This window comes from Eupeodes corollae, chromosome 1 (genome assembly GCF_945859685.1).
Source record: "Eupeodes corollae chromosome 1, idEupCoro1.1, whole genome shotgun sequence".
Classification (NCBI taxonomy): Eukaryota; Metazoa; Arthropoda; class Insecta; order Diptera; family Syrphidae; genus Eupeodes; species Eupeodes corollae.
Window position 1 is genome coordinate 143,126,149 of NC_079147.1, and position 25,150 is coordinate 143,151,298.

At 34.8% G+C, this 25,150-nt stretch overlaps 1 protein-coding gene across 1 annotated transcript; it reads left to right on the forward strand.

Annotated features, from left to right (window-relative positions):
* The first annotated feature begins 2,999 nt into the window (after positions 1–2,999).
* On the forward strand, positions 3,000–25,150 carry LOC129943117 (protein takeout). Its single transcript, XM_056052358.1, has 6 exons — positions 3,000–3,528; positions 8,490–8,608; positions 13,033–13,154; positions 24,366–24,499; positions 24,577–24,729; positions 24,793–25,150. Exons 1-6 carry the CDS (start codon positions 3,471–3,473, stop codon positions 24,939–24,941), a joined length of 735 nt encoding a protein of 244 aa, XP_055908333.1. The 5' UTR covers positions 3,000–3,470; the 3' UTR covers positions 24,942–25,150.

The following is a 25,150-nucleotide window of genomic DNA, read 5'->3' on the forward strand; positions in this document are numbered from 1 at the left end:
TAAAAAAAACTCGAAAGGTTTCGTTCTTTAACCCTAAAATATAGTTTCAAATAATTCTTTTTTTCCGTTTATATTTATATGTGTTTGTTCAATACTAAAGGAATCTACTTGGTTTTACAATAAATTATTTATTGAAAACTCGAGTGAAAAAAAAATGATTTACTTAAAATAATTTGGGGTGAGGGGGCCTCCGTTCCTTCACTAGCAGAAGCCTCTGGACCTATAAATACGGCCCTGCCTGCGATGCATATTTTAGATGAGGACGAACATGACAATTGTACAAAGAAAGAGTAACATAGGGATCATTAAACTAATTTGCCCAGCGTTTTATAAAACCAAGCATAGGTAGAAATGGCGATCTCAAGGCAACCTAGCCTGAGATCCCATTAGCGCTGTAGTGCGCAGTTTTCATAAAAAAGAAGCATAGAACTTGCTTTATTAACAATAAAATTAATAAGATTTGTAAACTCTAAGTTGGAACAGAAATAAATACCTAAATCCTTAAATGTGGAGACGCGACAGAGTTTTTGTTGTGATATACAATAATCAAATACACTAACTGTTCGTTTTTTAGTAAAAGTAATCGTTTGGCATTTTAAACAAAATGTGAAACTATCAATGTCGGCTTGTAAAAGGATACGATCATGGTTGTGCCTTATAATCTTAAAAATGTTCATGTTATCAGCAAAAATGAGAACTTCACTTGAGCGTAGACATGACGATACATCGTTAATAGACAGGATGAATAGAAAAGGGCCAAGATGGCTTCCCTGTGGAACACCAGATTGAGCAACAAAAGGTTCAGAATGACAATTTTACCTCATAGGATCCAAGAGCTTTGAGTTTAAAAAAAATAATTCCGTGGATAAGTTGGTCAAAAGCTTTAGAAAAGTCAGTGTATACACAGTCAACTTCTTGAAGAAATTAGTAACGGTTGATCTTTTTTCAGAAAACCATGATGCATTTTCACACACAACTTGTTCAAAACAATTTAAAAATGCAAGAAAGCTTTGCAATGGGCCTGCAGTTTGTTACATATATTCGCATTGTTACTTTTCTTGAAAATTGGTTTTAGAAATGACTTTTCCATATACTGGGAAATTTGCTTGTTTTTAGAGAAAGTTTGAATAAGAACGTAAGGGGTTCACCTAATGCATTCCTACACTTTGTTAATGCTATCGGGGGAATACCATCGATACCGGCTGAGCAGCCATCATTCAACGCTGATAAAAGGTCAAGGACCGTACCCTGTAGCACAGGGATATGATTACAGCTAGTTTGCGAAAATTAGTGAAGATTATGAAAATATGCTTCATAAACTTCTTAAGAGCTATAACCAAATGACTCACCGAAATTTGTTACGAAAGCGTTACAGATATCAGCAGTTTTATCTAACGAAAGGTTCTTGTAAGTGAAGTTAACTGGAAAGCCATCTGATTTGTTCTTTAAGTTTTCAAGTTCCCAACATTTTTTAGGATTCTCGTTCAAAGAGGTGTTTTGAGATAAGTTTTCCATGCCTTATTTCTTTTTTTACGAAGTAAACGTAATTTTTTCGTGTACCAAGTATGGTTAAAATTTAACCGACAATTGAGTTTAGCCTGTAGGTCTATTTGAGAATAAACCAAACTTAGAGCTACCGCAGTCAGTGTGGTGAATAAGAAAAACGTCAACATTTTAAAAATTCCTAATGACCTTATAAATTCTGCAACTTTTTTTTCAAATAACAAATAACATACTTCACACTTTTAACAGATCCTAAACATATGCAATGATATTTCAACAACAACGTATGACGATCATTATGATGTCCAACTCCACCTTTTGTGTAAAATTGTGAGTATCTTGCTTAAGGTATTTAATGGCTTTCTTTGTTGATTATTATAATCTTTTGTTCCGTAGACCACAACATAAGACAGAGGACAAAAAAGTAAAGGTGTGTAACATTCCTTGAGTCATCTTTAAGCCATCTTTAAAGTAAACACGGTCAAGTGAGGTGAGTATATGTCTTCTTCAATAGTTGATGGTAATTTCAAACCTTAAACAATTAATAATGCACTAGATTGAATTTTAACAAAAGTTTATTAGGTATTCAGAGCAGCAAAGCACAAAAGTAAGCAGTTTATATATTTTTGTATTCAATGCACATACAAAAATATCTTGACTTTAAGGTGGGGGATTGCAAGTTTTAGAACACTTTATTATGTAGTAGCTACATTTGTAAATTTAACAGCAAGTTTTCATTATGCTCAACATCAGGGAGAGCCATCAGCTCCGGGTTGCCAATCATCATACATAGAACTCTCCTATTCTTCAAACCTCTCCTCATCGCCATCATCATCTTCATCACCAGGCCACAAATATACACATAATTACTTCACCTATGCGCATATATGTATATATTCTTACAGAAAAGTTATAAGTGGAGGGCTTTGAATGAAGAACTATGAAGAACTTGGCCAGATTAACCATCATCAAGTTCTCAGGAATCTACTTCAGAAAGAGGGACAAACCTCTTACAAAATTCCACTTGTTACCATTCTGTTTTGTTTTTGTTGTTGTTGTTATTTCTATACCGTGCAGGTTCTTCTTACACACACCTGTATACTAAGTAAATCGGTCGCTTTTCCTGTCGTGCTGCATTAATGGTTTTATTTTTATTCACGTCTAGAAGCCAGAACTGAAGAAGACGTAAAAGTATCGCGTACCTATAGCGAAAGAAAGAAATGAGACTTCCAATCAGAACAGCTCACAAAGGTACCTATATTTTATGTGCCTTCTAGCCACGGCCACTTTCCCGATACCTGTGCCCCTGCGCCTTTATATGTCTTGCATTGTACCTGTGTTTATTATTGAGTGTCTATACTCTGGGAGTTGTCACGTTCTTTTAGCTTAAAACGGTACCCCAAAGACGTTTTTCAGTTCATTTGTGACCTAGACCTCGTGAAAGTTGCCCACCAAAAAATCTTCTTCCAATATCACAACAGAACGAATGTGGATCTTCTCCAATTTGAACGTCTTCAATCTAGTTTCATATGTGTCTGACACGATTTTAAGTGATTTTGTTTTTTGTGACGTATCTACATTGTTGTCGAGAAACAAAGATACTTTTGGCCCATCATCTGCAGAGAGGTCTGGGATTTAAAGTTTTGAAGTATTTCCATTTCTATCGCTTCGCTTCACGGTAACGGTAACAGGTGATAGTTGGTGTTGATGGTCGATAATTAGCCGTGTTAAGAGATTTCGTTTTGCTAAATACGTATCGGTTGTTGAATCGAACCTCATAGATACTCTGAGTGTTCGTTCCGTACGTTAAATAAAACAAAAATATATAAAAAAAGAAAAAGAAAATAAAATCAAATCAAATTCATACTTTCGCTATCGGAAGAGAGTGTTAATTAATTTTAGAGAGTGAAAAAATTTGTATTTGGAGGCAAAATTCAGATAGAATAGAATTGAATAAATCTGCAAATATGAATAAATTTATCGTGATCTTTGTTTCGTTAATTTGTGGAACTTTGGCACAACAACGTAAGTACCTTTTAAACATGCATATGTGTCTAGCTTTGTATTATTTAAAAAAATAGGTTATGGTAATGGGCTAAGAAAGTGGAGTAAATAATTATCAATTTAATTGTCATGATAGTTCTATTCAGATTGAATTTCATTGTGCTGAATTTAAGTTGGTTTGTAACTATTGGATTTAATTAAAATATTTAATTGGAGTAGTTTTTTGAAGGAAGAAAGTTTTTTTTTGTCTAGTTCAACTAAAGCTTTAAGTGAACAACATTTATGAGATAGACACTTTCGGAAGAACAATTCTGTGATAAATGGGAAAAATGTAACCGTTTCTGCAGTGCACGCAGTTGAAGCTCTCAAAAGGGTAGAAATACCCGATTTTGAAACATTCTTTATTTGTGCTGCGATCATATTTGTCTTATCGTGATTAATAATAAATGGAGTGTTAGTTAGTGTGTTGGACTATCATGCCAAAGGTCTTGGGTTTTTTTTCACGGGTACTGCCTTTTGCGAGAAATTGATAAATTCTCAAAGAGTAATTCTTGTCATCAAAAGTGCTTTCTTCAATTATCCGTTCGGATTCGGCTTAAAATTGTTGGTCTCCTCCATCCCTGACAACAGTACTCGCACACAGGAATGGTTAAGAGTTGTAAGACACTAGGCCCTAGTTCTCAAAGAACTGTTGCGCCACACAACTTATTTATCTAACACTGAAAGAATTTTTTAAATCGGCATAGTATGTCCTGAGATAAGGGGCTCAAACAAACAAACAAACAAACTCTTCGGCTTTATGATATAAGTATATTTATTATTTTATAGTAAAATAAATCTAAACATGAGTAAAAGGGAAAAATGACAACTTTGAAAAACATGACTTTTAATAGGTCTTGAAATTGCTGTCGTTAGTACGCCAGGAAAATATTCAATATCCAACAATAAATAAAATGCACGACTGGGTCGCACGAACTTGCTCCTGTATGCAAAGAGTCTGTTTAAAAAAGTACTTATATTTATTTAAAAATATTCCTATAAAATAAGTTTGGCTTCAAAGATATAAATGCCATTTGAATTGTCAAAAAACCGCATGATCTTTGTATATGAAAACCATAGTACTCTCATGAGCAGAAACTTTTAGGGCGACCAGATGCCGAGTCGTTGGCGTGGCGTTAGTATCGAAAGTGGAGAAATTCATCGGGAGCGAAAGAAAAATTTATTTCCATTCCCATAAGCAGCCAGCAGAATAAGGGAGATAATTAATTTTCGACCCAAAAAGTCAACACAATTTCCTTCATTTTATTTGAGTCTATCCTCGTATATGTTTTCACATAAAGAGCTACCATATGAAGGTTGATGAATTTGTTTTTGTTTTATTTATATCAACGCACTTTATATAACAAACAAAATGGCTTAATATTGTATATAATAAGGGGATGAAACAAACTTTTGTATGCATAAGTCAGCTAGTTTAGGATCTTTTACCGATATTTGTTTTTATTTACATTAATAAGTCTTGTTTTACTTGTGTACGATCTTTGTATATGAAAAATGGTTTCTATTACCTATAAAGCTACAATGCGATTCATATAGATTCAATTTGTTCCTTAAAAGCTTTTTTCCTTTAGATAGCTTTATTGTAATTTCATATTAGATGAAAAATAAATAAGATAAGAAAGAGGCAGACCATGAATGTTTAAATTGTAAGGCGATCGCCTATTGGTTGTGTAGTTAGGTAGCAGGTAGATGTCTAAAACGACCATAGAATAGTTCACTTGGCGTGCTTAGCTTTATGCAGATAGATAGATAAGGACATGTTTATGATGATAATGAAGGAATGCTATTGGTGGCTAGAAGGTACATACTACATTCCTTCTTAAGTTTTCAGCGCAAACATGGAGTTATTACGTTCAGTCTATTTTTTTCACTAAAGTTTTAAAAAACAAGCATACGAACAATACAAGAAATTGCTGTTCATGTGTTGTTTACAGTCAGGCTCTTGTGCGTTTTGGATTTTAGTTAAGAAGTGACACGTAAGCAGTAGTTGTAGAAGTTGTACGTAATACCTTTATAAATAGGTACAATGTGCATGCGTTGAAAAAGTGATTCTAGGAATGTAATTACAATTTTGTCAAAATAATGCGCTCTTTCGGGCTCATGCACACTAAAAGTAATTAAAAAGATAATATTTTAAGATTCAAAATTTTACCTGAAAAATAAGTTTGTCTTCAAAAATTTAAATGCCATTTTATAAATAAAAAAACCGTTGATTTTTTAAATTTTTATTTTGAAAATCGTTAGAGCGGTTTTTTTTTTAAATTAATTTTTTATATATCAAATTTTCCAATTTTGTTCTAAAAATATTTTTGGAATGCAGTTATTTAGTAATTGTAAATATACGTCTTACGTTTGAATTTCGTAAAAAATTGTTGACCCGTTTTTGAGATATAGAGTTTTGAAAAATAAAAATTCAATATTTTTTAAAAAATCCAAACAATTAAAAATTGAATTTCTGTTAATCAAATATTGTTAAAGAAATATAGGAGCTTATTCAGAAAAAAAATTATTGAAATCGGTTTATAAATTGCTGAGAAAATTAAAAAACAAAATAACGGTTCTATGAGCGGTACCTTTCCTGAGCAATACAAAAATATGGTTTTCTTATAAAAAGAAGCCAAGTTAAAAATAAAATTTTAGAGAAAATTAAAAAAAAAATCTATCGGTTTGTTTTTGAGAAAATTCGAATTTTCGGTTTTTGACCAAAAAAATTGTATGGGGGCCACTGTTAGTTTTGATCTTAAAAAAAAATGAAAAAAACGCCTAACGCGAATCTGCTCAAAACCTTAATTTCCAAGTTTGAACTCAATCAACCCAATGGTTTAGGCTGTAGGAGCGTGGACAGACAGACAAAACCGACCGGACGGAATCGCGGGACCCACTTTTTTCGACTTCTCTACCATCGTAATATCATGTTTGATTAAAATCTCGAGTTCGAAATTTTGCACGAATGCAAAACTTGCCATATAGTTCCTATATGTCGCAAGTAAAAAACATTATTTAAAGTTGGTAAAAATTGAATATCGATTCAAACTTATTTTATCTTATAAGAAATATTGTTTTCAACATTCTGAAAAATGTTGAGAAAATTCGAATTGACAGTTTTTTTAACAAAAATAAAAACCTACAAAAAAAAAATTAATAAAACTTGGTAAAAATTGATTTTCGACTCAAATATCTTTTCAAAACTTTGAGATATGTGCTTTAATTTACTTTTATCTTTCAAAAAATATTGTTGTCAACGTTCAGTAAATTTTTGAAAAAAATTGAATTGACAGTTTTTTTACAAAAAATTAAAAACCGAAAAAATATTAACAAAATTTGGTAAAAAATGATTTTCGACTCAAATGTCTTTTTAAAAATTTGAGATAATAGCTTCTAATTAATTTTTTACTTATAAGAAATATTGTTTTTGACATTAGAACAAATTTTGAGAAAAATAGAATTAACAGTTTTTTTACAAAAAAATAAAAAATTAAAAAAAAATGTATAAAAGTTGGTAAAAATTGATTTTCGACTCAAATATCGTTTCAAAACTTTGAGATATTGGCTTAAATTTACGTTCATCGTACAAAAAATATTGTTGTTAACATTCAGTAAATTTTTGAAAAAAAACGATTTTTTTTTACAAAAAATTAAAAACCGAGAAAAAATTAACAAAAAAGTATAAAAGTTGGTAAAATTTGATTTTCGACTCAAATATCTTTGCAAAACATTGTTGACGTTGGCTTTAAACTACTTTTATCTTTCAAAAAATATTGTTGTTAACAGTCAGTCAAATTTTGAAAAGAATCGAATTGACAGTTTTTGTACAAAAAATTGAAAACATAAACAAAATTTAACAAAAGTTGGTAAAAATTGATTTTCGACTCAAATATCTTTTCAAAAATTTGAATATTGGCTTCAAACTTATTTTATCTTATAAGAAATATTGTTTTCAACATTCGAGAAGATTTTGAAAAAATCGAATTATCAGTTTTTTTTACAAAAAAATAAAACTCTAAAAAAAAACAATACTAAAACTTGGTAAAAATTTACTTTCGACTCAACTAGTTTTTTAAAAATTAAAAATATTGGCTTCAAACTTATTTTATTTCACAGAAAATATTGTTTTCGATATTCGGTAATTGTAATTATTAAAAAATCCAACAGTCCGTTTTTTCATACAAAATAAAATCTGCAAAAAATAGTACGAAAACTTGGTAAAAATTGATACGAGTACAAATAGACGAACTTTTAAGCAAGAAAAATCGACAGACGGGATGGGAAGTTATCAGTGTGGGTCGCATTCCAGCCTCTTTCTATTTTTATAATGTTGGTGTGTAACAATTATGTATGAAACAAAATATCGACTAAATGGCCACCGCGACTTCGTCGATGACGCTGAGGAATAATTGAGGTTCTTTGCGGTTAATGTGCCGAATAATCTCACCCCTTAGCTCTTTAATTGTTGTTCACTTATCGACGTACAACTTTTCTTTTGAATAAATCTCAAGAAAGAAGACCAACGGTGTCAAATCATATGATCATGGCTATTCAATTTTTCGTTCAAAAGAGCCATTTTTTCGTTACCTATGTTGCAAGTGGCATCGGCATGTTCAAACCACATACCGTCCACATCCATATTTTCCAATGGCCTGACGGACCTCATTTTGGACAAAAATACGGCTAGACTTCCAGTTGAGTTGGACAGCTCTTCAGTCAGCCAAACAGTAGCAATATTTTCAAGCATATAAAAAAAGTACAAGAGCATTAAATTATCTTACTTGCGTCTATCACATTTTAACTCTGATAGTTTAAAAATCGAATAGTTTCTTTTAACTATGTTTTTTTTTAACAAAATGATACAAAGTACATAAGTGCTATATTTTAAATAATAACAATAATAATTTTAATAATTTAATAAATGTTTGTATTTTTAGCTTATTACTTGCAGCAGTGTCCAAGAAATGAAGAGGTTGTTAATGAATGTTTACGTGACAGTGGAAATAGATTGGTACACTATTTACGACAAGGTGTTCCAGAATTGGACATGTATGAGGTAAATATAAAAACTAAAAATAAACATATTTTTTATTATAATAAAAAACACAAAAAAAAAACAATCATTGCAAAATTCGGAAAGAAAGAATCAAAACAATTAAAGATTTTAATGGTATAATCCAGTTGAAGTTGAAGGTATCCAAGTTGACCCAGAAAAACAAAGTGACTAAAAGTATTCCAGATATGTTGTTCTTTTTTCCATTAAAGCAAAATATCCGGTTCGGCTTCCTTAACGGAATATACCTTAAAGCTAATAATAAAGTTCATGATCTGGTTTCGTTAAATGATGATATTTTGTAATTTTAGAGGTTCAATAAACTTTTTAATGATAAAGCTTTGAGCATCGTAAAAACTACACTACACACGCATTATACAGGTGTTGGTTCTTTGCAATGTAATCAAATACAGTTAAAGCTATAATAAGTGGTCACTAATTTAGTTTCCCGATTATGTCTCCGTTTGAGAAATTGCCCGGTTATTGGAGCTGTCGACAAAGTTGGGCAAGAAGAAATTATGCCAGACTTTAAAGTTTAATATTTTTAATTTTTGTTTTTCTATTCAAATCCTTTGGCTAAGAAGTTTGATCTTCATCAGATCTACCTTTAAGCTTCAAATTTGGTTCGGAAAGAGTAGCTCCAACACAAATGTTTTGAGTATTTAAAATTGCATTAATAGCTATAACTATTTTTATTATGCTTCGTATCTGTAGTTGTGTGCGTAGTATGGTGGTTGGTGCGTTGAACTGAACACCAGACTGACAGTAACAGACAAATTGCGTTATCACCCTCGAAACTGCTTACAGACAGTCGAGTACGACAGTGATTACTGCGGACTTGCTGCCATAATGCAGATTCCGAACGAACGAGCGGAGTTGGAGGAATACCTTGCAACGCACTCTTACAATTACAGTAAGATGCGTTGGCCTCGTTTCACCAACGACTTAGTGAGAGAACTTCGTTCGAGTGACATAGCCCCACCAAACAACGGAAACCTGACAAATACAGAAATTGACCAACATTTACAAAAGATGGACGAAACAATAAAACGAATGATGGAACGGACAATTCCAAAGTACAAAGAACGTGACCAAATGGACACTTACAGAAACGCGACTATTGACGCATTACATTTGCACAAGAGTGGCTTACTGACAAGACTCAAAAACTTGTACAGACGACTTACAACCCACACGACTTGGAGGTTAGGACACTGAAGTCGTCAATAAAAGATTTCAATCTGTTGATTAAGGAGAACTACAGACTATCAATTAACAAGTACTGGGACCGCAAGATCCGGTCAGTTAATTTGAGTGACCCTAGTATGCTATCTATAATCAACAAGATATTCAGGAAAAAGAACCGTAATGACCTTCCGTGTCTGAAACTCCAAAGAAATAAAGAGAACAGGGACGTACTCAGGACAGCGTACTTAGATCCAGAAGAAGCCGTCTTTGACGATGTCTTTTATGTAATTGAAGATCCGAAAGAAAAAGTGGAGGCGGTGGGAGCTGCTTTCCAGCAAGTGTACAATGTGAATGTTAGCATTCGCCCCAACCACGACCTGGAAAACAGAGCCCTACTTAATCACTTTTAGCTCCGAAATGATATCACACAATGGCGATCTGAGAACAGCGGTTTCATGTGGTTCAATGACGATTCCTTGGCAAATGCGATAATCGCCGAGCAAACGGGACCAAGTCCCTTGTTAGTGAGAAAGGTTTAGCTTCAGCTCATCTTCAACTCAATAAAAAACAAAAAGTAAGCAGGTGTCGATGGTATATCCAACGTTGTACTAGGACATTCACCGATGGAGGCAATTGACATTTACACCACACTCTTCAATAATGCACTGAATAATGCATATTATCCAGTGCATTGGAAGACCGCTGTGGTTCATCCTCTCCCGAAAAAGGGAAAGGACAACTGAAACCCGTCAAATCTTCGGTCGATAAGTCTTCTCCGAGCATCAGCAAAGTTTTCGAAAAGTTCATCAATATTGCTCTGACTAAGTGGGCTGCTGACAACAAAATAATTCCGGATAAACAGTTCCGGTTCAAGGCGGGTCATGACACAATTCATGCTGCATCTAAACTCGTTTCTGATATCCAATGGAATAAATCAAAACAACAATGCACAGGTGCTGTTCTGGTTGATTTGGAAAAGGCCTTTGACACCGTATGGTTAAAGGGTCTTTACCTAAAACTGAGCAGGCTTGGCATAAGCAAGCCATTGTTGTATATACTTTATGATATGCTTAACGGTAGAAAGTTTGTTGTCAAAAGGAGCAATGTAACTTCTACCACAACATTCACAATTAAAAATGGTCTTCAACAGGGTGCGGTAAATTCGCCGATTCTCTTCAGCATTTACACCAGCGATCTGATAGGTAGTCTTACAAAGGCAATTGCGTACGCCGACGATCTAATTGCGTACATAACGGCCCGATAAGTTGAGGTTATTAGAATTCTCTTGCAGTGTGATTTCGACAAGATTCATCGATATTGCGACGACTGGAAACTGAAAATAAATATCCAGAAGTCGGAAAAAATTCTCTTCCAGACTCCGTTGGCTAGAGCCATGGGGGATACGTGCAAGAATTGGCGCAAGATGGTCATCGTTGATCTTCACGGGCAGCCATTAGCGAGCAAAAGTGTAGTAAAGTACCTCGGTATCTGGTTAGATCAGTATTTATATTTCGACAGACATATAAATGCTGCTCTGACCACGGCCAGAGGAGTATTTGCTCTGACGAAACGGCTGTTTTTTAGCAGTCGGCTTGACCCCAGAGTGAAGCTAATTTGGTACATGGCCCTCATACGGCCAATGATCGTTTATGGTTGTCCTGTGTGGTTCAACGTTGCCCCTTCCCAGATGGAGAAGTTTCGGGTGTTCGAGCGGCAGTGTTTACGACGCTGTACCGGCTTGTATCGAACAGTCAAATCTTCTTATGTGCATTACTATTCCAACGAAGTCCTATACATCGGGGCTCGAATCAACGGAATTGAGAATTTCGTGATAAAACTCGTTCGAGGTCACATTGCAAGAGCTATGTCTTCGACCAACAATTTAATTTTCGGGGCGTTCTATACGAACGACGAGTATTTTAAAAGTGCACGCTTAAGCGGCTTCATTCCACCAGAGGCATTTCTCTTTTTAGATAGATGCGGTCTGATATAGGATAGATTGGCAGTTCCGCTAATCTACCAGGTCAGACGACGAACCGTGGATAGGCAACTCCTGTACAATCGGGACGTCAATCGGCGGAGCAGAGGTCCATCGGTTTAGTAGGGCTGTGTCCGAACGGGACCGAACTGATAGGGTGGAGCAGGAGAACCAGTTTTGGTGGCTTCAATCGGCACTTGATAGTGGGTAGTCGGGATGGGATTTTAAGCCTTGGCCGGGTTACATACTTGTTGTATAGTTTTAGGGTTTAGTTTTAATTAGATCTTAGAGCCGAATGGCATTAGGACCATTAAGTTAGTTGTAAGTTATGGATAATTAGGCTAGTTTTATGAATTTTTGTCTAGCTTTAAGATAAGTTTAAGAATGAACTAATAGAAATTAATTTAAAAAAAAAAGTGCGTTGAACTGTCAGGAGGTCTTGGGTTAGATTCCTGCATTTGCCTTCTTAAGTTTTTTTCACGGGTACTGCCTCTTGCGAGGAATTGAAAAATTCTTCAAGAGTAATTCTTGTCATGAAAAGTGCTTTCTCAAATTAGCCGTTGCGATTCGGCTTTAAACTATAGGTCCCCTCCATTCCTGACAACAGTACTCGCACATAGAAATGGAATAGTTCTCAACGGACTGTTGTGCCACCCAATTTATTTTTTTAGTTATCTGCAAACCAATTCTAAGAAGACAACTTCTGAGGTTTTTGTCAAGGAATCTCAAAAGAGAAATAGAGCTCACAAATTTATTAGAGAAAATATGGTTCTATGGTGGGCTTATTCTTTTCTATGTTTTGTACTTCTGCGCAGTTGCAAGAAAAAACAAATGTCTATAACAACAAGCTCTTGGCTTATTATTTTATTGTATAGCGTTTAAAGTCAAGCTGTAATATTGTTTCCAGAATCTCCAAGAATAATATGATTTTCCAGCATATTCTGATTTATTAATAAATACATATATTGTTGATCTATTCAAGTCATGACCTGAAGGGCATTAGCAGAGTCTAGCCAATGGCCATTGGGAGTCCGTACTTGTGAATTTTTAGCTGTGTTGCATATTGCTTGTAAATTATCTCGTATCAGCCTGCCGTGACGGTGACTTCCTCGAACTCATTTTTAAAACATAATGGAGACCTCTTATTTTTAAAATAAAACTAAATACTTGCCCTCACCTCCATAAAAACCACACTTGGCGTTGGATAGAGCCTTTATATGAGCTTGTATATATATTTCTATTAATTTATTTTATTTTACAGATTGAACCAGTAATCATTGATGAAATTGGAATTGTTTTGGGAAGTGGTCCTGATGGCTATCGGGCTGTGTTCAGAAATATTCAGGCATACGGAGTTGGCAACATATCAGTAACAAATGTGAGGTAAGTTTCAGAACATAAATAAATTTACAAGTATAGAAAAATAAATTTAAAATTTCATGAAAAAAAACATCATATTATTAATTAAAAGTCCGTAACAAGAAGAACAATTTTAAAAATTTGCGCCCTCTTCCGACAGAAAAAGAAATAAAAAACTAAAATCAATTTTTTTTCTTATAAATTTATGAATGGAAATCTACTTCGTTTATTTCCTTCGAGTTGTTGGAACTTATTGGCGATGATACGTTGACTCGTTATCATAAACTAATGACTTAATGTATGTTAGGTTAGGTTGGAGTGGCTGTCCAGATGTCATTGACGCACGTAGACTTCAAGGGTCCATTGTGATACCACTAATGAGGTTACTCATGGGAGAGTAATGAACTTAAACAAACCACTTCGTACTTTTAATAAAGTTAGAGAGACGTTTTGTGTCAATAGTTGCTATTTCACTGGTATTATCGAAGAAGGGATTACCGAGAAAGTCATTCCTTCTAATGGGGAGTGCTGGACATGTACATAGAAGGTGATGGACTGTTTCCTCTTCCGCCTCGTCCATGCAGCTTCTACAAAAGTCATTTGTGTAGACCCCTAGCCTCAGAGCATGTCTTCCTATTAGGCAATGTCTTGTTATTACTCCAATTGTAGAACTTATTCTTTGTCTGCTCAGGGATATCAAGCCTTTTGACCGTTTTAAGTCTATGCTTGGTCATATTTGCTTGGTTGCTAGGCAGGTGGTACTCTGTGACCATCTAGCATTTGTTGATTCTAGAGCATATTGTTTGAGAAGATATTTGCATGTAGCAAGTGGTGTTCCTATGTTATGTTTTTGTCTAACATTAGGCAGAAGTGTTCCGTTTTTGGAGAGCTCATCGGCTTTGCAATTTTCCGGAATGTCTCTGTGGCCCGGCACCCAAATGAGGTGAATATTAAACTGTTCCGTCATCTCAATCAGAGATGATCGACAATCGTGGACTGTTTGAGAGTTTGTGGAGACAGACGCGAGAGATTTAAGAGGCGGCTTGGCTGTCCGAGAAGATTCGTATATCCTTGCAAGATATAACGTTTTATTTGAGCCAGGATAGTGCTTCTTTCATCGCCATTACTTCTGCTTGGAATACACTACATTGATTGGGAAGTCTATATGATAGACTAAGATTCAGTTGTTCCGAATAGATACCACTTCCAACTCCGTGATCGGTCTTTGAACCGTCTGTATAGAAGTGTACCGCATCGTCTTTCAGGGGTCTCTCTTCTTCCCAGGAGGATCGTTGAAGGGATGGACACATGGAAGCTTTTACCGAATACCATTTTTGGGGTGGTATAGTCTAAGCGATCTGGGATAGATCTGAAACTGTCTAGAATAGTAGTATGTCCAGTATTGTTACTGTTCCATTGAGAGGTGGCTCTAAGCCTCACACATGAGTTGGCTGCCACCATTTTGGAAAAGATGTCAAGAGGTGTTAGGTTTAAAAGTACTTCCAGAGCTGCGGTTGGTGTTGAGCGAAGTGCTCCTGTGATGCACATACCTGCTGACCGCTGGACTTTGATGAGCTTATTTAGATTTACCATCTTGTCCAGTGCGGTCCACCACACGACAGCTCCATAAATGAGTATCGGTCTAATTACCAAAGTGTATAGCCAGTGGGTTATTTTTGGGTAGAAGCCTCATTTTGATCATATGGCCTTTTTACAAGTAAAGAGCGCTAGAGTAGCCTTTTTACTCTTTCATCAATATTTGCCTTCCAATTTAGTTTTTTATCTAAAATGAGGCCTAAATATTTAGCTTGGTCGGAAAAGCTTAATGGTATTCCTCTAATCTTAGGTGGGCTAATCTGAGGAATTTTATATCTTTTCGAAAAGAGTATTATTATTGCTTAGCCCATTTTGTTAGCCTATTTAAGGCATTTTGTAGGAGTTCCGAGAGAACTTGGGGGTGCTTCCCAGATACAGATATTGCAACGTCTCGCCAGCATAGGCAATCTTAATGAAGCCCTAAAGAAAATAGTTAAGAGGCGTTAAATGTCACGAAAAAGATAGCAATATTCAATTAATTAAATTATAAAGGGTTGGAATATTTTTTATAATGGACAATTCGTTTGACGTGGTGTAAAGAAAGTGTAAGTGCTTCAAGTAACATCTAATAAATAAGGCTGTGAGTGTTATAATAAACGTTGAAGACCTGCGTTAGTACAATCGTCTTTCTGCTTTGTTGCGTTAGTAAACAGACCTGTTCTGCAGAACGTATTCAGGCTTGATTAATATTATCTTGCAAAAATCTCATTAACAATTTAAAGTTTTTTAACGTTGACTTCGTTCAACAATGAGACAATTCCGTTTTCATTCAAAAAAAACCTTTTAAGAACATTTCTTCCGATGTCTTTAAGAACTGGAACTACCCATGGAGTGAAATAAATCCTCTCTATGTGGAATGAAGTTAGGAGGTACGAGTTCACCACGCAGCTTTACCAACATCGAAATCTACTCTACACTGTATTGATCTCGGAAATAGTTTTCCGCCTCCAAATTATGATTAAGTTGACTCTGCTCTGTGTAGATATTCAGTTTCTTCATTAAGGCATTTTCCCCATAACATGTCACAATCCCCTGCAAGTTTCATCCATTCTGCATACCATCCTGACCTCTCTCGAATAGTTTGAAGTGCCACTATCTTCGGTTACCGGTAATTATCCATATTCATGATTTTCTGGACATAATCAATCGTTTTCAACATAACTATATAGTTCGGCGTATTTGGTGGCAGTCGGAAGACTCTTTTAATGCTTCGTTCCCCATAATTGAGCTTCATAGAACAAGATTGATTCTGCTACTGCCTTAAAAACAGTGTACTTCTTGCTGTGTGCGATACTTTAGTTTGAGAAAATGAGAAACGCTCATGGCGGATTTTGCACTTGTAAGATTTTAATTTTCTGTCAAGTTTACTTCAAGGTATTTGAATTCTTTGACAATCTCTATATTCTCATAATAGTATTTTTATTTTTCATTAAGGCAGTTTCTACCTGCTCCTTTCTTTAAAATCATGATCTTGGACTTTTTCAGGTTTACTATCAGGTTGTATATTTTACAGTACTCAAATATCTGGTTTATCATAAGCTTAAGTGATACTGAAGATGACGCGACAGTGCTTTAATTAATTCTCCATCATGTTCGAAAGCAGAAGGTAAAAATCGACTAGTTATAAGTCTAACGCCTGATTCCCTTCTGAACCATTTCGACTTTTCTGTATCATTCCAAATTGCTGTATTGGTATCCCATACCAAAGAGCTTATAGAAAAGAGCTTGCGTATTCACCGTGTCAAATGCAGACTTTAAATCCAGAAAAAACCCGTATAATTTCTACCTTCTTCTTATTGCAGAATCCGCCAATGCTTTTCAGAACAGGTTTAAGGTTTAAAAATTCATTTATTTCTTATAATAAGTTTAGATACATCAAGTTCAATAAGACTAAAATGTAAAAAAAAATTGAAAAAAGTAGTGGCATTATATATAAAATAAAACAGTATTAAATGCCACTTCGATAATTAACAAAAAATCAAATAAATAAATTGGGTGGGGTGACCCTTAATTTTAAACTTCAAGTATAAATATAAATATGTACAATTGGAAAATAAATCAAAGAGAATCACAATTAAAAAAATAATTAAACAAAGTCCAGAAAATCTTAATTAAGGAACTACAAAAAGAACGACCAGATACAAAAATTTTAACAAATTAGAAAACCAACACCCAAAAATTCACCAGAAATTAAAAGGAAAATACAAAAAACATTAAGTTTATGAAAACATAATTTTTTACAAATCACCGAAATCAGATTCAAACAACCAACTCTTAAGATGTTTCATAAAAAGATTTGGTAAAATAAGTGACCTTAACATACAAGGTAGTTTATTAAATAATCTAGAAGAAGCAACAGTATAAAAATTTCGAAAAGTAGTAGTCCGGAAGTTAGGAATAGATACAAGATATTGCAAGTTGTTTCGTAGGTTATGACTGAGGTGACGAATTGGAAGAGTTTTTAGTCTCACAAATAATGGAAAACTGTGATGCAGTCGCCGTTTTCTGCTTATTATTCTAATAACATACTTTTGGAGACTAAGAATTGGTTTAACTTTGCAAAAGTGCGTTCCGCCCCAACAAGCAATTCCATATTGTAGTTTAGAGTGGAAAATCCCATAATAAATTTTTTTAAGAAGGTCGGGTGAGCAAACTTTTTGGAGAAAGAAGAAGTGCCTGAATGTAGTACAAACATATTTTTGTAAATTCTCAGTTTGATTACTAAAGGTCATCTTTGAGTCGATTAGCAGTCCTAGATATTGAAAAACATCCACTTTTTCAATTTGAAAACAAAGATCACTACAAAATAGGTGGTCACAGTAAGTGATCGTGCTTGTTTCAGAAGAGCAAGAGCAACTATGTAGTTTAAACTTTTTGCACTCAGGCTCAAGAAAAAAGATTTCCGGTTCGAAAACATTCTGAGAAGAAAGGCTGAAGAACATAATTTTCGTCTTAGAGCTTCTTAATAATTTATGTTCAGCAAACCACGACCTAAAAAAATTCAAATCCCAATTTATATCTGCAACAAGATCAACTATCAGCACCATAGGCACAACCAACATCATCTGCAAAAGCGGTAATTTTCGACTTGAATGGTAATTTAAATAAAGAGTTAATGTAAATTAAGAACAATATTGGACCAAGCACAGAGCCTTGTGGTACTCCAATATTAAGAAATTTGAAGCCACTTCTAGTATTGTTAATTTTTACTCGTAATGATCTATTAACAAGGTAGGATCCAAACCAATCTCTCATACCAGCATTTTCCAATTTAGACAACATGATATCATGATCAACCATGTCAAAAGCTTTAGTGATATCGACAAACAAGCTAGTTGAACACTTTTTACTATCTAGGTTAAAGAAAATCTCGGAGCAAAATTTTAGAAGAGCGTCTTCCGTGCATTTACCTTTCTGAAACCCAAATTGCAGGGAACTAAAGAAGTTGTTTTTATTTAAGAAATCAATTAATCTGATCTTGATACTTTTTTTCAAAAATCTTACTTACAGAAGATAGAATTGAAATTGGTCTATAGTTGTCCACTTCTTTCACTGATCCTTTTTTAAAAATAGGAACAATGTCTGCACACTTCAACGCATCCGGAAATTTTCCTGAAAAGATGCTTTGGTTAAAGCCAAAACATCAACTAAGTAACAAGCTATAGTTTTAAGCATATTGTTTGAGATACCATCAGCTCCAGAAGTCTTCGAATTTTTGAGCGAACCAATACTTCTCAAAAGTTCAAATGCAGTTATGGGTTCGAAAAAAAATTTGTTTTGGTTCAAAGGATCACCACAAATACTGGAAGAGCTACACAATGGAACTTCTTTTCTAAGTTGAGAGCGCATATCTTTATAACGCTTCATTAAATTTCGGTTTAGCGGATGTTTGATACATTTAGTTCTTAGTTTATTTTTCAGATGAATTTTATTTAAAATATAGTTGTCTATCCAAGGCTTAAGTTTTTTTTGTTTACTCCTTAGTTTCAAAGTAACACTGGATTGGACAATATAATTTTTAAGAATATCGAAAAAAGTATCAAAAGCTTTCGAGGCATCACTTTCTAAGTGAACCGATTGCCACTCTTCAAAACAAAGCTTAATTTTCAATTTTAAATAGTCAATTGTAGTTACTTCAAAACTTTTATCAGTAGATAATGGTTCAATGCTACCAGGGGAACTCATCAAAACAAAGACATGATCGATTGTTGAGTAACCGGATATAAAGCTTGAAATTCTTTCAACAGCTTATTTTCATCAATCCATTTATTAAAATAATATAAGAATAGCTGTAAATATTTTATAACACGAATTTAAAAAAAAGTCATTCGTCGATAGTTCGACACTACAGACAAGCTTCTTTTTTTGTAGATCGGAATTGAGGAATCATACCTGTTCCCAACACTTCGTTGTAAACTGTAGTATGCTTGCTTATTAACCCAACGGTTCCATACTTAAAAAACTCCGCTGGTATCATTTTGGAGCCTGGCGCTTTTCCATCCTTGATTTTGTTCATTGCTGCATCTTCTTCGTTGGTTATATATGTGTCCAAAACTTCATTATAAATACCCGGATGTGCAAAATGAATGTTGTTTTCTTTTTTTAATTGGACTTAGCAAATTTTTAAAATGGTCAATTTTAAGTAGTCACTGATTGTTCATAGTTCATAGACGTCAGATAAAAATCAAATATGATAACCAAAACGTCAAACTAGATTAACGGGATGAACTTTCTTCGTTTCAAAGAACACTTTTTCCAACAATGACATTTTTTAATAAGTGAATTTCAACAATTGCAGAAAGTTTTTGAAGGGTTCTCGTTCCATTTCTAATAATGTAGTTAAGTAGCTTCAAAATGAAACCTTTCATTGGGAATTACACTATATATGTCCAATAACAGAAGGTTGACAGGTCAACAAACGGTGCGACGAAAAATGCCTTTTTGATATTCGTATAACGTCATTTTTTCCAAACGAAAAAATGCTTATCATCGTAAAATTAATCTAATGGCATCTTTAAAAAAATATATTTTTTTTTCATTTACAATTCTGTCTCATATTTGATAAATTTTATCATTGATTACATTTTCTATGCTGAATTTGCATAAGATGTAACTATAGTTATCTATAAACGTTTATTTTTGGACAGCTTTATAGTGTCAATGGCATTCAATCGAGTATACGCCAAACCTCTCAACAACTGACGCACGAATAACATCAATTAAACAAGAAGCTTTTAAGTGCAACATATTTATGCAAACGTTTTTTAAAGTAGTTGTATGTTAACAACCATGTGCTGATGCCGATGCCGCTCCTGGTTAAATCTTGATCTTGTCATGAAAAATACTATATCATGTGGATTTGTAATCGAATCGGGGCCAAACAATGTTCAAGACCACTACAGATAGTTATACATAGTATAAACTATAAGATTTGGGGTAGGTGCGATATTGGGTGCATGCAAAGTTTCTTTAAATATACATTTTTAAAAACTTCGCATACACCCAGCAGGGGGGTTGCAGGGGGGCAGAATGCCCCTAAACACATGCCTCACTATTTCTAAGCGTCTCAAACGATTGCTAAATACACATTTTTGTCGTTATGACATTCCTTAATTTTGGAGTATCACGTTGAAAATAAATTCTTAGTGAAATTTTGTACGAGCATTCTCCTTTTAGGCTTTATGACATTTTATGATTGGCAAGTAAGAGTATAGCTTTATATAAATTTAAAAAAAAGGCAGTTTAAGATTAAAACGCTGCATTTAAAATTTGAATATGCATATAACTTTGTGACATTCATTTCCTGTCACTGCCTAGGATAAGTCTTCTTATTTCTCTCAATATCGCACATTCTCCAACAAAATGAAAAACATTCTCGCCTTCCTTTAAGTTGCACAGGTTACATAAAATCGGAAAGTCCTTAAAGGGAGTGTAGTTGTAGTGTACTCCTCATAGGCGGAACATGCAAGAAATTTGTTCGATGGTATATTTGTCTTGGAAGTAGTTTCTTTCCCGGAGATCGTAGTCTAGTCTATTGTAAATCATGCGGTGCAGTGAGCTTTTGGCTTGCTCCGTGTTTTGTGTTCTTGAGGCTTCATCTAGACGAGCTATTAGGCGATATAAAGTTGGCTTCCAAGAGGCAAGGTTACTGTAGCTTAGATCAACTTCAACCTGTTCGGCTAGTTCTATAAAGTCTTTAAACCATCCATTTCGGGATTGAATCGCTTGAAGAACTACTTTCTTTGGGAGACCATAACTTGGCATATCCAGAGCTTTGACGTTTTTTTATAAATAAAGGCGGTAAACCCGTTTCCAGCATTATCATGTATTTTGGCGTACTCGAAGGAAGGTGGAAAATCCTTTTAAGGTAAAATCTAAGCAGTTTTTCAACTTGTTCATAACTGATTCCGATACCGCTTCAAAGGCCCTGCATTAACTGGTGTGCGTAGTTTCCTTATTATTTAAGCATTGCTTCCATGCTACGTTTATAGCTGTTTTCGCCTTAACAAGTTTGTCATTGAGATGTTTTTCCATGCTCAAGATCTTAGTAAAGTAGACTCCTAGATATTTGTATTATTTCAACAACTCTACTCTTTCCCCATTATAGTGCCATTGTTCACTTGCACACGATCTACCACCGTCATTCTTAAAAACCATCACCTTGGATTTATTTAAATTTACCACTAGGTTCCACCTTTTACAATATTCAGCAAGCTTATTTATCTTTAGCAGAAGGGACTGTGGAAAATAAGCGAGCAGAACAATGTCATCAGCGAAAAGAAGAGCTTTAATGTTAACGCCTGCGTCCTCGATTACTGCTGGTAATGCTTCGACGATATCATCAATGAAGAGTGCAAACAAGTTTGGAGTGCACAGCCCTGTCTTACTCCTGATTTCTTTTGGAACCATTCTGATAAACATTGGACATTCCGCACTGATGATTTGGTAGTCTTGCATACATTTTGCAATACTGTACCGACATTAAAAAAAAACAGGGCATTGCGATCCACGGCGTCGAAAGCAGCTTTGAAATGCAAAAAGTTTCTTATTTCTCGATAGAAACGAGTCAGTAATCGAGCGGAGCACAAAAATGTGATCGACGGTGGAGTATCCCGATCTGAAGCCATAATCGTCGTAATGTCCAAAATAAATGTCACAAAGCTCAACTCCTATGTCATAAGACCCAACTTCAAAATTAAAAATACTTTTGGTAGTACCCGCAGCATGATGGTTAGTGCGTTGGACTGTCATGCGAGAGGTCTTGGGTTCAATCCCTGCCTATGCAATTTAAAGTTTTTATTCACGGGTACTGCCTGTTGCGCGAAGAATTGACAAATTATCCCAGAGTAATTCTTGTTATGAAAAAGTGTTTTCTTATCCCTGCAATTACTCGCACACAGGAATAGTTGAGAGTTGTAAGTCACTAGGCCCTGTGTCTCTACGGACTGTTGCGCCACCTAATTTGTTTATTTGGGCAAAATGACAACTAACAATTAAAGTGTTCTTTTATTTAATATTTATTTGGGTATGACAACTTTGTTTTGGGTTATTTAGCAATTTTTTCTAACCTTTTTGGACTTTGTGACCAATTTTGGGCCTTTTTATGGGGTACATAGTAGTCCTTCCAAGAAGTCGACTATTCACCGTTTGGTGATCGAATTTTAGTCCACCGTGAACAAATTCAAGGCTCAATACACAATCAGGGAACGCACTCGTATGTCAACGAAAAACAAGATCTGCCGAAAACATCACCGCTGTTCGTAAGAGTGTGGAGCAGCATCCGAGGCAGTCAATTCCACAACATGTCAAATTTTCTGTCGTGACTTAGGCTTGCGCCCATACAATATGAAACTGACCCAGGAGGTTTGTGCAAATCACTCGTGTTCACTAATTAGGTTTTGGAGCAGTTGGAAGATAGCCCCACTTTTGTTTGAAAATGATCCTTAGCCATAAGGCTCTTTTTTGGATGAGCGGATACGTAAAAGAGCAAAATTGGCCAAACTTCTTGGAAAATGATGTTGGCCAGGCTATGACTGTCAATGTGCGTCAGTGTAGTTACGTGTCACATTGCTCAAGATTCAATCGATATTCGATGCGAGCGATTTCATGGTTATCTCGCGCCGAGGCGTCTTGAGTTGGCCTCATAGATCGTGTGATTTGACCCTTTCAGACTTTTTGTTCTCTGGCTTTTATAAGCCGTATATGTGTTCAAATGATCCGCCAAAGACCGCTGCCCTTAAATCCAAAATAATTGATGCTATTGGTCAAATTTATCCCGTTTCATACACCAAATTCATCGAAAACTGGCGAAGCCGCGACAGCCATTTAAACGATTTCACACATAATGTCATTGATAGGCCCTAAAATATAGATAAAACCTTATTGATATCTTTTACAAAACTTGTTTAACGAGGAAGGTCTGAACATTTTCCATTTATTTTTCAACATAGTCGCCTTCACGTCGAATAGCACTTTTTTCTTTGCCAAATGTGGCCGTTTTTTTAGCAATTCGGGGTAAAACCGGGCCAATAATTCGGCATAGTATAGCCTTGTGAATGTTTTGCCTTTCGCCAAGTAGGCAATGTACATCACATCTTGTGAGTCCCGGAAAACAGTGGCAATTACCTTTCCGGACGATATGGCAGTCTTCGACTTCTTCGGAGCCAATACCCTGGCCTCTGGAGCATTTCAGTGGATCCATGTTTTATTGACGATCACAAAACTACGCAGAAACTCCTTCCGATTGCGCTTAAACAGTGTCAAACACTGCTTTGAAGTGATCTCACGGTTGCACTTATTGAACGGAGTAAATAAAGGCGGCACCCATCTCGCTGACAGCTTTCTCATACCCACAATTTCATGTATGATGCCTACGATTTTACTACAATCGAAGGTCTTCCAAGAGGAAATCGTGGATATTTATTACGTTATCCTCCGTAGTAGCGGTTTTTGGGGCATCTTGGCGTAGCTTATAAGAAACTGATCACTGCCACACTGAAACTCGTTAAGTGTTCTTTGATTTCGCTGCGGGATTTCTAAAAACAAAAATCGAATCACAGAACGATATTGCTCTTTTTCCAGTTTACTAAAATTTGGGGACACGTCCGTTTTTACTCTTGGTCAAAACAAAAACACTGAATGACTCAAATGAAGATTAAAATTGTTCTTAATTTACGAAATTCTTTGTGAATTAAGATGTTTTTTCGAACACCCTGTATAGTGGAAGTAAATGTTTTTTTTCATGTATGGTAAATAGCTGAAATTAGTCCAAAAACTTAACAACTCTTATGTGATAGTATAACTACGTGTTGACAATTCAAAATGTAATTACCTTTTTGACATCCACCTTTGGCATCCCTGTCACTGCTCAATTAAGTGAATCAGTCTAAGCACTTATTAGTTTTTACCACAACACGTAACATTTCAATACTTTTCTCTAAGTAGATACTGGTTTTTCTCAACACGAAACGATATTTTATTATTCGTGATAAGATGTTCAAACTTAATTATAGACATAAGCTATATACAAATTTCACTTTGTTTAGAGAAGGCAACGGTTTTAAAAATATCGTGCTTCAATTACCAAAGAACAAAAAAAAAAACAAAACTAAAATGTATAATTTCATTTGACGTTTTCAGATCGGATATCGAGACCATGCAGTTCCAGCTGACTTGTGAAATTCCAAGAATCAGAGTCAAAGCTCAATACCGTTCAACAGGTGTTTTGATTTTGGTTAAGGCAACCGGTGCTGGACAATACTGGGGGGAATATGGTTTGTTTCTTTGATCAATTATAAAACGTCCGGTTTTAAAATGTTTATATGTTTTTATCTCTTCTACCACCATACAGAGGGTGTCAAGGCGAAGATTTACTTCAAAGCCATTCCAAATGCTGGTGAAGATGGAAAAACTTATCTAACAGTCGATAGTGTCAAAATGGATTTCAATGTTAAATCAATTCAAATGGGTGTTGATAATATTGCCAATGGAAATACTGTTATACGTAAGTTTAGACTTAAAACCTAAAAGTCTAAAAGATACTATTAATTGTATTTTGAATTTTTAGAAGCTGCATTGAATTTATTCATCAACTCAAATGCACAAGAATTGCTGAAGGAAATGAAGCCAGCATTGCGAGCTAAACTAACAATGGTCATAAGAAGCTTTATGGATAGGTTATTTGTAAGAATACCATTGGAAGACTGGTTGGCTTGAGTTTGAAGAATTGTATAGATTTAACTTATGATAAAATTAAGTGTGTATTTTTAGCAAAGTAAGAATATTATGGGTATTTATTGGCTTCTCAGAAGTTTGATCAAATTTTGTGGTAGAAATGTAAACGTATGTAAATTAGTATTAAGGAAATATTGTAATGTATTAAAGTTAAATAAAATAATTATTGTATTAAATAATACATATTCATA

Excerpts from the sequence above, each read along its gene's own strand:
- LOC129943117 (XM_056052358.1), top strand. The coding sequence starts at position 3,471 with ATGAATAAATTTATCGTGATCTTTGTTTCGTTAATTTGTGGAACTTTG. Across the intron at positions 24,500-24,576 it reads ACAATACTGGGGGGAATATG|AGGGTGTCAAGGCGAAGATT; the intron begins GTTTGTTTCTTT and ends ACCACCATACAG. Across the intron at positions 24,730-24,792 it reads CAATGGAAATACTGTTATAC|AAGCTGCATTGAATTTATTC; the intron begins GTAAGTTTAGAC and ends TTGAATTTTTAG.